The sequence below is a fragment of the Enoplosus armatus genome, chromosome 3 (assembly GCF_043641665.1).
Source record: "Enoplosus armatus isolate fEnoArm2 chromosome 3, fEnoArm2.hap1, whole genome shotgun sequence".
Classification (NCBI taxonomy): domain Eukaryota; kingdom Metazoa; phylum Chordata; class Actinopteri; order Centrarchiformes; family Enoplosidae; genus Enoplosus; species Enoplosus armatus.
In genome coordinates, this window is record NC_092182.1 from 26,235,388 (window position 1) to 26,250,243 (window position 14,856).

The 14,856-nt window shown below is 42.0% G+C and overlaps 1 protein-coding gene across 1 annotated transcript in view; it reads left to right on the forward strand.

Annotated features, from left to right (window-relative positions):
- The window catches only part of angpt4 (angiopoietin 4), a 37,161-nt gene extending 22,601 nt beyond the window's left edge, over positions 1-14,560 (forward strand). Inside the window, exons 2-10 of the mRNA XM_070902232.1 lie at positions 5,584-5,739; positions 5,815-5,936; positions 11,686-11,770; positions 12,263-12,410; positions 12,551-12,663; positions 13,111-13,212; positions 13,304-13,470; positions 13,648-13,781; positions 14,400-14,560. Of these exons, the coding sequence (XP_070758333.1) occupies positions 5,584-5,739; positions 5,815-5,936; positions 11,686-11,770; positions 12,263-12,410; positions 12,551-12,663; positions 13,111-13,212; positions 13,304-13,470; positions 13,648-13,781; positions 14,400-14,560 (1,188 nt within the window). The remainder of the gene's footprint in view (positions 1-5,583; positions 5,740-5,814; positions 5,937-11,685; positions 11,771-12,262; positions 12,411-12,550; positions 12,664-13,110; positions 13,213-13,303; positions 13,471-13,647; positions 13,782-14,399) is intronic.
- Positions 14,561-14,856: the final 296 nt, after the last annotated feature.

The window sequence follows — 14,856 nt, forward strand, 5'->3', positions numbered from 1 at the left end:
GTAAGTTATCAAATGAATGGTCATTATTTCTCTAGTGACCCTAGATGAGTCAACCCTCCACTTTGCTGACTGTACATCGAAGGAAAACATGCTGTAACAGAGAGAAGATGACTGATTCTGAATTGTTTTGGGCACAACTTTGTTTGTGTTTGGCCCACTTCGGATGCAGAGTCCTAATGCTGACGTCCTGTGGGAACAAGATTCAAAATAACAGGACTAACTTGGGTCTTCTCCACTGCTTTCCCACTCCTACCTCCTTCACAAATGCAGCTTTCCCATAACAGCATTAAAAGTTTAGCAAGTAGAGAAAGTGAAAGTTAAAATTGCATCTGTTTTGTGTTTCATTCTCTGTACAAGCTAGAAATGAACACTGGACCATGATCTTACTGTTCTAACAGATAAATGTACCTTCTAATAAAGATAATAATACATGTCTTTATTGATTGAGTAACTCAGAGACTTTGTATTGGAGTGAATTAATGAGCAAGGAAAGTACCTTGATTTGATGTAATGAAGGGTTAGACCCTATAGAAAAGTTTCTATAAATGGCAATTTATATGTTTAAAAAGTTTCAAACCTCTGTGTGAACATCATCACACTCATATCAATAAGGTTTATACACTTGTGGCTCACACACATTCTCTCTGAGGGAATTTTGAAGGCTTAAAGAACTTTGAGGACTAAAGTGAACGTCGTCCCCTGGGGATTTTTCCATTGCGTCCATCCCAGCATGGTACCAAAACAAGCAACTGTGAAGTCCAAGCAGGATTGAAAAGACACCAGAGTGACTCTGACACCCCGACTGACAGAGTAACTGTTCTTCTACTCGACTCTCCTTCTTCTAAAGACTAAATCCACTTTTTATTAGTTGGTAAATAACATGTACACTCACTTTAATACACTATCAATGGATCCAGATCCGTTCTATGGGGTCTATTATCATTCTTCCTGAAAAAAATAGTAATTCTGTGTTCTAGACCCCTGTGGTAAAAATACTATAGTAGTAGATATACTAGTAGAACTTTGCCTAAAATACTCATCATGATCATGATCAACAGTGCTATAGCGTTTGGGGCAGATTTCCTCCCTTCCACTCATTCACGTCTGCTGTTCTGTCACTTTCTGTTGCCTCTGCTGAAGCCTGGCTAAGCTAACGCTAAGCTAGCAGTTCCTAGCCACCGTCAGTCTGTTGTTATGTTATATTCCCCAAGAGGAACGTGTGTAAAGCATCTCCGCAGTGGTTTGGTGTTTTAGAAAACACCTGCGAGGAGATGTTGGAGTAGATGAGGCGTGATGGTCAGTTTATGATGTAAGACAGAGTCCAAGTTAACTCTGACAGGTGGAAAAACACGGCACAACTTAAGTATCAGCCACATGAAGTAAGCATGTTTTACAATATGTGTGGTTTGGAGGAGACGTGTAAGTCAGTTGGATCTTGCATTGATGTGGTCCGCAGTGAGTCTGAAGGTTTCAAGTAGTTTTCACGAAACTAAAGTATATACAATACAGCAATGTAGAAATACTCCTCCATCCGTCATATCAAACAGACTGGGACGTCCAGCAGACTCAAAAAAGTAGAATATCAAATACCTTTCATTCTCAACCTCATCATGAGTAAATGTACTTAGTTACTTCCCACCACTGAGCAGGGCACATAGACATTTCTAGATATCAGAGGATAGTATTCAGCTATTTCATTTGTGTCAGGTTCTGGTTCCATCAGGCCTTGAAAATCCTTGAAACTTTGTGGATTTCAGCAAAGTCAAATGTGAAAAAGTGCACAGAGCTTCATAACACGAATGAATAGACATAATAATAAAGCAAGTATATATAAAGAAAGACTGTACTGGTGGTCAGAGATGACACAAGGAAACCAACCAATTAACTAACAAGAACTGTCAGATATTAGAAGAAAGGAAACATTATGAATGTTCCTGCAGCGATGGATTTACAAAGTTTTACAAGGAATTTGAAATGACCTTTGTTATGTAAAGTGAGACGACACACACATTCATTCATAAAGAAGGTAAACATGATGGACAGTCTGTTGTAAACTTGAGGAAGATTAATAATAATCCGTAAAACAACACCCAGAGCGACAGAGTGAAAGTATAAAAGTCAAAACAAAATAAATGCATAAATGATGACGTAGAAAAGACGAGCCAGAGAGAGGAGGCGATTCTTTGCACAACTCAAGATAAGTTCATATACGAAGGCTTCAGAAAGAGAAAGAGAGAGGGAAGGACTGTTGTGGAGGGTGAAGGAGAGTAAAGGTCGGGCGCCGTACAGAGAGATATCTCCCTGCAGCATGTCAAGTGATGAGGCCTGAGGCTGTTGGCTCGTTCTGCTGCTTCATAACACTCTGAGATTCGGCCAAAACATCTGGACGCTCTGATACTCAGAGGCTCTGCGAGGCTACATGTGCATTTATGTTCAGATTCGTCAAGCTGATGATGTTTTTACAAGTCGAATCATTATATCATTGTATCAGCTGATGGCTGCCAAGAAATGTAATAAAAAAGATGTGAATTGAAGTGAAGGCTCGTTGTTTATACATCATGAGTTTGGTGAAGCCTCATACAAACGTGTGTTAAAGGGGTTCCGTTTCTTATTCAAAGGACTGAAAGACCATAATGTTGATGCAAGTTTAAACCTGTTGCCACTGGTTTTTAGTCATTCTCATGTGGTCTGAAAGTCAGATGGCAGCTGAGTCTTCACGCTTTCCTGCACTGACCACTTTCTACACCTTCACGCTGACTTCATTTCTCTCACTATGCGATACTTGTGAGTTTCTATTTTCAGAGAAATGAAAAAGTCCTTGAACCTAAACAATGCTGATCTCTACTATTTGGTTAAGGTTAAAGAAAAACTGAAAAGACATCACACTACTTCCTGCTGTGCTACAGGTCATTTTAAACCATTTGAACAAACAACCAATGCTGGTGTTATTCTGGAGAGAAAGTCATTATTTTGACAATAATTCATCTTTATTCTCCAAGTTGTTGCCAATTTTACACATCAGTCCGTTTCCAGTGAACTGTCTGTGGTGGAGTTGCATTGTGGGTAATGTAGGTGCCAGATTTTTATTGAAGAATGTGTGTGATGAAAAGTTTTTTTTATTGTCCATCGTGAATCCAACAGTGTTACAGGAGTGCAGAGCTAAATCGGTGAAGTACTCGTTTAATGATTTCAGGTTTCAACATCACTGATGGGTGTGGTTATGAATCCACTATAACATCACACTGCTGTTAAACATGAACATGGGTCACTTTTAGCTTTTTGCCCAAACTACCACTCTTCTCCGGTGAGTTCAGTCTCATACAGATCCTCCTCAGTCCAGTCACCCAGTGCCCCTTCAGGTCCAGAGCCGCCAGCTCAGATCCCGACACACTCCAGCGACCCACAGTGCACTTGTTACCCCAGATCCCTATCGGTGCTACTTGCCTGTGCGTCAGTCTTGTTATCGGGGCTGTTTGGTGACCCTGCCCCCACCCCCCACCCCGCCCTCCCCCTGTGAAGTCACCCAGAGGGCCAGATCACAGCGAAGCCAACATGTGGTTTGAGTTAGCATCTCAGAAACAAGCCCTCCATACGTGGGGCAGCCTGCGTAGTCCCAGAGCTCAATGGTCGGCTTGTGTAGTTTATAATTGTGAGTGTGAGTGAGTGTGTGTGTGTGTGTGTGTGTGTATGCTAGTTTCTGTGTGAACATGAGAGTTTCTGTGTGTGTGTGTGTGTGTGTGTGTATGTAGTTCTAATCCTACAGCAGGAAGTAAGGGTCAATTAAAAAGTCAGCACATTGTGTCCCCAGAGACTCGACAAAAAAAGAACCTGCTGATCTTTGGTTTTCTTGTTTGTTTCAATTATTCTCTGTTTTTTCTTCCTCTTAAATCTTCATACTCTCCCTCTCTCACACACACTCAGCATATTTCTGTTCATACTGGATATTCAAAGCGATAGTGCAGCTCTTTCCCCCTCTGGGTCTCTGCTGGCTGGACTGTGCAGCAGCCAGGTGGAGGTTTTGGCTTTCGTCAAAGTTTATCTGAGCGGCATCTCAGGAAGCAGAGCAGGAGGGAGAAACAAACCAGCTCGTTCCAGCTATTTTCTCCGCGTTTGATTATTTGATTAACTTCTCGCTGCGTCACAACATCTCATTTATTTCCCTCCTTGTTCCAGTTTAGCGCAATTTACATACTCACACAAAAGTCCCTCCAAAAGGCCACTTGGATTTGTGGCCGCTGTGATACGAATCTCGGCACTCGTTAAATGATTTTCTGACTGAACAGAGCGATGCTTGTTTAATCTGAATCTGGATTGAAGCAGACTAAACATAATAACACGAGTAACTTTAATTTGGAAGTAAAAATGACTAATAGTGTCGTCAGCATGCATGGAGAATGATGAACATGATAAAGTCAGTCAGCGCGGATAACATCAGCAGTTGAAGGCAATAAAACCATGAAAACACAACGTCGGTGAAACTGGAGGATTCGTCAGCACTTGTGAAAAATGAGTCAGCTGTCAGCCTTCAGCAGTCATAACAAACACATTCAGGCCAAACTGAGACGGCTTTCGACGGGCTTTCAAGTCTTTTGCATTTCATTTCTTAAACTCAGGAGGTTTTTGGTCGAGTGAGTCTCAACTAGTTAACAGATGTCATAGAAATCTGGAGTCAAGGCACAAGTGATTGGTCTTTGATCTGGATCCACCGTGTTTTTCAAAGCAGTTCTTAACATTGTGAGATAGAGGATAAGTGTTATCAGCAGCCTATGTTAAAAACCTTCTCACATGCTTCATGTCCCGATCAGAGTCCAACCCCGTTCTTACATTCACCTAAATTAAATTATTTTAACTGATACATTAAAATGACATTGATTTTATTGACTTTTACTGACGTCTCAGTTCGCATCACTTCTTTAAATAAAGTGAGGAATTGAAAACTTGAAAGTGAAAATGGGGCTGATGATTAGAGTCGAAAGTCTTATGTTGGGATTCATTAAAGAAAAGTGATCCCCACCAGACTCCAGTGTGATCTGGGCGTTGTGGCCTGAACTTCCCCTCCCAGTGACTCATCAAACGGCCTCATTGGTAACTGGCCGTCCCACTGGGACCAATCTGTTTGTTGGTCCAGCGGTATATTTATCAACTCCCTGTGCTTCTCAGTGGCACTGATATCGTGAAGACGTGGAGTCTGAGGGATGAATGGACGGCTGGATGGATAGATTATTTATTTGTCGGAGGTTAAAGGTCACAGCATGGCACTGCGAGTTGGCATCGGCTGATATTCCCAGAGATGGAGCGACCTGCGTCTTTATATACCAGACCTCTTGACATGTTTGATTTGGTGAACTTGATGCACTGAGTGGGTGGTTTTAGTGTATTTCAATGCTGCTGAGTTTCTGGAAAGTCTCAACACAACTCACTTCTTTCATATAAAAGCATTATTTACTAACAAGGGTATGAGTCAAAATGACTTTATACTGCGGAGAGAAGTCAGCTTTGTCCTTTTTGTTCTGTGATGTCCGTCTTGTCTCTTTCTTTGCCGACAGTTTTACTTTCCTTCGTTTTTATCTTTTCCGTCCACAGTTGGAGAACGTCATTCAGAAGAGCATGAAGCCAGACGTCACCAACACACCGTCACACATCGTTCACAACCAAACAGCCACCATGCTGGAGATCGGAACAAACCTCCTCACGCACACAGCGGAGCAGACGCGCAAACTCAACGTGGTCGAAGCCAAGGTACTGAGCTGCCAGTCAGCTGATCTCGAAGCTTGAACGCTGATTTCCTGGATTTAATGTCATGTCTTCCACCAGGTGCTGAACCACACGTCTCGAATAGAGATCCAACTTCTGGAGAATTCTCTGTCTACCAACAAGCTGGAGAAGGAGCTGCTACTGCAGACCTCCGAGATCAGCCGGCTACGAGACAAGAACAGGTAGGAAAGTCAAAGTGTCTACCTCAGTCTGATGTTGGACCTGGGACACTCAATGATGCTCTAAAGAGACAACTTAGGAGAAACAGATTCTTATAAAAGTGAAGAATACAACACATTTACTAAGTGACTTTCACCTACTAACAGCAAAGTGTAAGAGTGACCTTTAACAGCAGCTCTCAAATGATCATCAAGAGAAAAAGCCAATCAGATACATCTGCTTATCTTACGGTGACCAGACGTCCCGGTTTGTCCGGGATTGTCCCGGTTTGTCCGGGATTGTCCCGGTTTCAGGCTGGGTGTCCAGAGTCCTGACAGACATCTTTAAAACACTAAAGTGTCCCGGTTTTCACTACTATTAAAATAATAATTGCAACATTATACTTATTTTCAGCGCTAAAAACATACGAAGCACCGCGCATCTGAATGTTGTTGCGTGCATAAGCACATGCATGCGTAAACATGCGGCACACTTAAGGTTCTCAGTTTAGAGTTTTGAAAATATGGTCACCCTTGCTTATCATATCATTCATTCAGTGATGTGTTACTCTGAAAAAACACTTGACTCTTTGTGTGAAATCTTTAATATCTCCAGTAAAAATGATGTGAAAATATCAACAATCTGAGGATCATGATGATATGAAGTTGGGAATGTGAATGAAAAGAAAAGCAAACTGGGAGGAAATTCTGCAGCTGGAACAGGAAGTTCATGAGAGAAACGTTATAAGGAGAATGTAGTTCCTCCTTGACGAGAGCACCCTGAGCACCCCCACACTGTTTGCCATCTAAGACCCCGTCAGGCTCTTGTTAACTAACTGAAGACATCTGAGCTCTCTGAAATCTGATGACATTTTTAAGCCAAAAGAAATTTGACAAATAGCTTCTATTGTTAAAAATCCCCTCCAGACAATTTTAAAGACATTAAAAAATACTCTGCTTTGAACAATAATTTGGTTTTTCCCACAAAAAAAGTGTAATTATCGAGATTACAAATGTTGAACTTACGTCTACTCCTTCTCCCTCCGCTCCTCTGACCCAAATATGAGTTGACCCCGAGCCTTATCAGCGATTTCACAACTTAACAGTGAGAATATTTGAAATACAAGCAAGTCATTAGAGATGATGGAAATACGTCCACAGCTGTTGCTGCGAGACACGCCAGTATTTGGAATCACAATATTTTCACTATTTTTCATTGTGAGGTGAACTTGGACGGTGCGCTGTGCAGTAAAACATGCAGAGTAATTATCAAGCGTGTTCTCTGTTTACAGTAACAGATATAATGCAAACAGAGAGGCTGAAACAGAGTGTGTGTGTGTGTGTGTGTGTCTTCTCTGTGTCCATGGATACAAACACACCTCTTTAATTCTCTGTAAAGGTCATACATCTTCATAAACAGTAAGTAAGCAGTGAAGTGGATTTCACGTATTCACACTAACATGACCGGTGGAGTGTTTTGCTGTCTTTGTTCGTCCCCAGCAGTTGATGCACTGACTGAACAGATGTGCACAGTAGCTGACTGGCCATGTAAGCTCCAGCTGTGTGTGCATGTGTTTTACATCTCTCCTTTCCTTCTTATCTCTTGATGTTCATTAAGCGTCGCTCGACTTGTGCAGAGGCATCTTCACCTAACACATCTAATAAGCGTCCTTTCAGTTCCGCTCCTGTGTGCAGTCGCCTCTTAGATTGGCTTTGTGTTCAGTGTGAACATCTCTCCAGGGAGGTTGGGGGGTGCTGTTGGGTCAACAAAGCCTGTGAGAGAAGACCACAGTTCACATTTCGTCTTGTACCAACAGTTATTATGGTTTCTTTTAACTATGACCACGAGTTTTAGTTACCTAAACTTTGACCAGAGAGGTGGCAGATCAGAGTCTGGATAGTCCTACAGGTCCTTGGGAGTACGTGGACTTGTTGACTTCTCTGCTCTCCATCTGTCTGTTCTGTTTGTTCTTCAACAGTCTAGTTTTAATTTGGTGACAATATCTCTTCTTGAGATAATCCCGTGTGTTGTGAGAGGTCTTTATGAGCCTTAGAGGTAAGAAAATGTTTAAATGCTCCGTGCATTTAATCCTTTAATTTACCAATTTACCAATAATGTGCTGCTGCTCAGAGAGCTGCCCCTGATCATTTTGAATACGTAACACCAGAAGTGAATTAGGTGGAACAGGTCTAATAAAGTGTTTCCAAAATAAAAGTCAGGTCTTTAAGCTGATGACCCACCGAGTGATGACGGCTGCTGCAGGGTAACCAACCAAACTATAAATAAATAATCAGCTTCGACTGAGTTGTGAAACAGTTTCAACTTTGTTTTGAAATCATGTGTGAAAACAGTTCTCATCAGTGGTCTTGAAACCAGAAGTTGTTGAGATAAAGCAGACAAAGACTGAACTGAACTGGCTCAGTTACAGGACTGTAGGCAGAAACTAGATGTGTTTCCATGAACTTGTTTTTATGTGTATTTTGAAGTATCGCATTAGAAAAGCTGTATGGAGACGGCAACGTTCGATAAAAACGTCATCAATTGTGACGTAGCGAACATTTAACTCACTTGACTGATCAGCTGTTTCCGCATTCATTTGTCTTCCTCTCCAGACAGCATGAAACATGGCCGACACCAGTTGACATGAACCGACAATTCAAACTTGAGCAATAGAAACAGATTCCTGAGGATCCCTCTCTTCTCCTGTAGATGGGTTAGACGGTTCCTAACCTCGACTTCCTCTTCTGTTTACTGGCGGATTACAGCCAAGCGTCGCCTATACCGCCAACTTCTGATGAAACTATTTGAAACGAGTTTATTCACTCCAAACTAGTTGATGGAAACGTGCCTAATTCGCATTTTTGCGACATTTCAAAAGTTTGCTTAGATTCACACAGTTAATGGAAACATGGCCACATGTTTACATACAGTAAAAGTACAACATACTCAGGGTCTCTACAAAGTCTGAAAATACTCTTAAACATTAAGCATGTTAAACATGTTGGACTTAATGTCCCTTCAAAGTTTTCAGAAATAGGCTTTTTAGAAAGAGTTTTTATACACACACACAGACACACAGACTGCATGTAGTTGGGGACGTGTGCACACTCAATAGTCTGCACGCATGCTGTACAAACCGCAGCACTGCAGCAATCGGTGACTCCCCATCAGTCTACATCACAGTAAACGATGTTGCCTCGTTCATGTGCAGGTCAGCATGTTGAAGTGATCAGAACCAGGAGCTGATAATGTGTTTCAGCTCTTATTATGACCAAAGTCTCACCTGCTAATGTAAAATGATATGAGTCGTAGGTGTAAGAGCTGCACATTGTAGAGTGATGGAGGGTCATGTCTGACAGATATTCTCACATTACATCTCTGTGGTAATGTACTGATATTCACATATAACTGAACTACAGGAGGCACGTGGAGCTGAAGAAAGAAGAAATCTTTGGTTGATTTTAAATATCTATGAAGTAAAAGTATCCATTTACTGTATAATAACTGTTAATAAACATCAAAAATACTTCAACAAAAGACAAATAACTTTCTAATTTTATTTTTATTAAAATGTTTTTCTTACTTTGGTGCAGCATTCAGAAGCTCATTTGAATTTAAGCACATTTTACTCTTAACAGGAAGCATTTTCTGAGCTGAGCTTGTCACACTGGAACCTGGTTTACTGTTAAATACAGTCATTTGTGTCTTCTTGCTGCAGGAATCAGAAACTTCTGGATGCATGGGGACATTAAGTCTGTAAACCAAACTGCTCCCTAAAAAATAACTGAGAACTGATGATGACATACTTTATTTTAGATCATGTATTTTCCTGATAATGGCCACCAGCGCACACAGAGATTGTGACTTATTCTGGGAAAGATTAGAGCAGAAGACAAATTTTCCCACCCGACTCCTGCAGACCCCCCACCACACTTTGTGTCCTCTGCACTCAGAGCCAGAAAAGTGAGTGTGAACTGGACATTCAGCCACTTTCAGTGTCCCATATTTTCCTCCGAAGCCGCTGCCACTCCTTCATCAGGTTTCATTCATTTGGCTCCCACGTTGTTGATCTAACTGTGGGCTGGAGTCTATTTTCTGCAGCTGTTCTGCTGGTTCAGCTGCGGAGATAACGTGGACTGTAGTCTGCTCTGGCAGAAAGAATGATGGTCGGGTTATTAATCTTTATTTCGCTGTTTTACGGCTTCTCTACCAAGAGGGAGTAACTCAGGAGTTACAACCTCTGGTCCATTACAGACAGATTTGTTGTACAAATAGTTTGGATTCATGTCCTCCCTCTGACAAGCACACAACCGCCATGTTAAACAGTCTGATGTTAATATGACACATTCCTGAGTTATTTAGTGATGACATGCAGTCATTTACTTTTTGGTAGACCCACTTTCCCTCAACCTGCCTCATCCACTTCTTTGTAATTTAGTCATTTCCTACATTTCCCAGAATGCCTTTATCCAGCGGCTACCAAAGTGCCTGTGTTGTATGCATGTAGGTAAAGCAGTGTCAGTAAGCTTTACGAGGTTAGTGGGAGTGGAGGGACAATGATGTGCACAGTTGTTGAAATGACCTGCTGAAAAGCTGCAGCTGCTTTGCCTCTTGGCTTCTCCAGGTGTAGAAACACGTACCTCTGCCTCTTCTATCGAGTATTTTAACCAGGATGATTGTTGAACATCAGACTTGAAGCTCTAGCAAAACAAATGTTATCTCTGATTCTGAAAAACAACAGCATCAGATCTTTCAGCAAGTCTCCTAAAACGATATATGCTGACGTTCAAGGGACAGCGCCCTCTAGCTGTTACTCACCAAAACACATTGTGTAAACGAACGTGTTGAATTTTTTTCCTTTTTCACAGTTTCTTTCTGTAAGTACTTTGTTTACATCCATGTTTACTAGCTTGCAGTTTTCCTCCTTTTTGGCGGGGCATTGCAGCATATCTCGGCGTGCTGCTGCCACCTGTTGACCGGTGGAACAGTGTGAAACCATTGGCAGGGATGTGTGTCGCGTCACCTGCGTGCACATTTCCTACCAACAATCAACGTTATCTTTTTTTAAGCATGACCACGATCGTTTCTAAACCATAAAGAGTAACTGAACAGCAGGCTAAAATACTGTGTTTTGCTGCCCTCTCTGGTTGAAAGTTTTAAGCCCGTTTCACCTGCGTGAAGTGTGCCCTGTTACACCTGTAACCACACCCAACCGTGATGTCACGGTGTCCTGGCGTACACCTGTAGTTGAGAAGTTAAACCACTGGAGGTCAGACAAGGTTTTTCACGGGGAGTTACTCTTTAACCACATGTATTGCTGTTACCATGACGACGAGGTGGTATTATTTTAACCGAATCCACAATGTTTCCCTGAAACTAACCAGGTCATTCTTGTGTCTAAACTCAACCTAGTCGTAACCATTTTGTTGTCACTTGATAAAACTGATTTATTAGTAATTTGCAATGTTTTTGGAAGTCACAGACAAACAACGTTATCCTGCCGATACGGGCGTCAAAACAACGTGTTCTGTCATTAAATTTGTGGTTTTATCATTAAATCATCAAACCGTAGCTTGTTTGAAAATATGTTGATGTCACATCTTGTTGTAATCATCATGTCATGTTACCTTCAGCCAGCTATCGGTAAGAACAAGACAAATGCATTCAGGTGCATTTTGAGTAGATGTTTCTGTGATTTACAGCTGGATCATGTGACTCTGCTGTGGATCGAGTGTCTAAATTCTGTCTTTTGTCTTTCTGTCTGTCTTTCAGTCGTCTGGAGAGTAAAGTCCAGATGTTGGAGTCTCAGCAGAGAGGAGAGCTGGAGGACATGAGGGAGGAGAAGAACAGACTGCAGGTACATTCAACAAAAAGGACATCTGTATGTTTTACTGTGAACAACATCAGACAGCTGTCTGCATATGTATTAACTACATTATGTTATGTATATATATTAAGTGTCCTGTCAGGATACTGTAGGGACATTTTATGTGAATCAATCAGCATTTGATTTACATTTATGAGGTCAAACTTTCAGTGATGAAGACCGAGACACTGACCTCATAAATGTAAATTGTAAAGTGTGCAGGAGATTTATTTTACTGTTTCCTCTCATTCAAACTACTTTAGTCTCAGCTGGCTGACATGAACATAAAACATCGATCAAATCAAAACAAATCAAACAAAACGTGAAATCTGTAATTGTAAAGTGGAATGCATAAAACATGAAAAGTAAAGAAATCAAAACTCCACTTTCACTGATGGATGAAGAAACAAATTAAAGAAACATTATTGTTATAGATCTGATGTGTGAAGTTCATGCTGACGGAACAAAATCTTTGTCTCCCAGTCTGTCGTCAGGGCTCAGATGTCGGCCATCGAGTCTTTGGAGAGGCAGCTGAGAGTCGCCAGCAGCAACAACACGGCTCTGCAGAGGCAGCAGGCTCAGCTGATGGACTCTGTCCACACACTCATTAACATGGTGGCTACTACGACAGGTACACACACACACACACACACACACACTGTACATACATGTGCATGTTTAGACGAGCCAACGTAAGAATAAGAGCGTTTCTCTGTGCATTTTCTTACTTATGTTTACAGTATTTGTGTGTGTGTGTGTGTGTGTGTGCAGGGTCACCTCCCAGGAGCCAGATGTGGAGGGACTGTGCAGAGGCTTACAAGGCCGGACACTCTGTCAGTGGTCTGTATCACATTTACATCGGTAACAGGACTGAACCTGTGCAGGTACGACAAACACCTGAACTGCAGCCGTCACACATCTTATTCAACACACTGACGCTCAGTCTGTAAATGAATATTCTTAGTTACATTTTAAAATATATTAAGTAAGTGGAGTCCTTGGCAGGGTTAGGTCAGTACTTTGAGTGTTGCTTCAAGCAGTAACTTCTCCCTCACAATGTGTTTCTAGTGTGTACAATTATTTATAAAAATAAAAATATATATAAAAAATAAAAGTCAGGACAAGCTGTAAGTTTCTTCTTTTTTTTTTATTTGTCTTTTTAAGATAATACATTTCAGACATCTTTTAAAATGACTTACATACTTTTATTATTTTAAAAAAAATTATTATTTATTAAATGTAGCAGATTTATTTCCAGTTAGTGTTGTGACTATTAGTTTTATTATAATAAGTTAGTTCTAAGTTGATTGTGATTAACCCCTCCCCTCAAGGTGTACTGCGACATGGAGACGAGTGGTGGGGGCTGGACGGTCTTCCAGCGGCGATTTAACGGCAGCGTGGACTTCCAGAGGAGCTGGAGGGAATATAAAATGGTCCGTTCGTCTCTTGAGAGCCATGAATCAGAATGAATGTCGGAGTAACGGATGTGAGTTAACTGGTCTGTTGTAAAATCTCCTCCTGCAGGGTTTCGGGGACGTCTTGGGAGAACACTGGCTGGGTAATGAAGCTTTGTACCTGCTGACCAGTCAGGGTCAGTACTCTCTGAGAGTGGAGCTGAGGGACTGGGAGGGAAGCCCCGCCCACTCCCAGTACGACCGATTCACACTGACCAATGAGAGACAGCAGTACAGGTAACTAACAGTTACACACACTCACATATACTTTACACACTGACATGTCACCGTCCATCAGTGGAGCTGGAACAACAGAACGTTGACTTGAATGATCATTGATTTTTTGCCAATTCATCTTCTGTCGATCGGCTAATCAATTAATCGACTAATCATCGCAGCTTTCCTCTCGCTCAGGTTGTATCTGAGAGGTTACAGCGGCACAGCGGGGAGGCAGAGCAGCCTGACCACCCATGGGACCGGCTTCAGCACCCGAGACCAGGACAACGACAACTGTGACCACTGCAAATGTGCCCTGATGCTCACTGGAGGTAACGTCTCTCCTCTGCTGTCCTCTGTGGGTTGCACCATCTTATACATCATCTTAATACATTTTAAAAGCCAATGTATCACATGAAGCAGTTTGGCTGTGATTTGATAGTGTGGATGATAACAGTTTGATTTGTTTAATAAAAGTTAATTTAATTGAATAATATCACTCTGTCATAAATCACAGCAAATAAGAAAATAGTCGGTGATTCCAAAAATACATATTTTGTTCTTGGAGGATCAAAATAAAAGCTCTGGTCTTTCAAACATCTGTCTCCGTCACCCTTCGGTGCACTACCCTTCACCTTGTGTCAACGCCAAGACAAACAGCTCTTTAGTTCTCCTCAGCCTCCCCTGGAGCTGCGATCGCCAATTAAGTTAATCGGGCTCTCGAGCTCTCCGAGGAAAAGACTCCAGTGGTCAGCGAGTCGTTTGGAATCACAGCAATTTACAGAGAAAGTCAAAAAGAAAGAGCAGCAAAGATAAAGAAGAAACAACAGATGCAGAAAGAAATGAACAAAGATCAGGAGAGAGAGTAAAAGGACAAAAGTGGTAATGTGGGTGTTTGACCAGAAACTCATCTTCCTCTTTGTGCTCCTCCTCCTCTCTCTCTCCATCAGGTTGGTGGTTTGACGCTTGTGGTTTCTCCAACCTGAATGGTATTTACTACACCGTCGGCCACAACATCAGGAAGCTCAACGGCATCAAGTGGCACCACTTCCGAGGCCCCAGCTACTCCCTGCGCTCCACCTCCATGATGGTCCGACCCTATGACTTCTAACGACACCCTTCCACCTCCATGATGGTAGAACCCTCTTCCTTATGACCCTCCAGTATCATGATGGTACGATCCTGTGGCTCCCGACACCCCTCCAAAATGCCTTCCTGATGATGTGAAACACCCCTCGGCTCCAGCACCACGATGGTATGACCCTACAACTCCAAACAACACCCCTCGGCCCCACCGTGGTACATCCCTGACCTCATCCCTAATGTTTAAACCCATGTGAGTCACGAGTCCCACCGTCATGCTTTTTTTTCTGTTTTCATAATCCACCCTGGATCCATGAGGGTCTA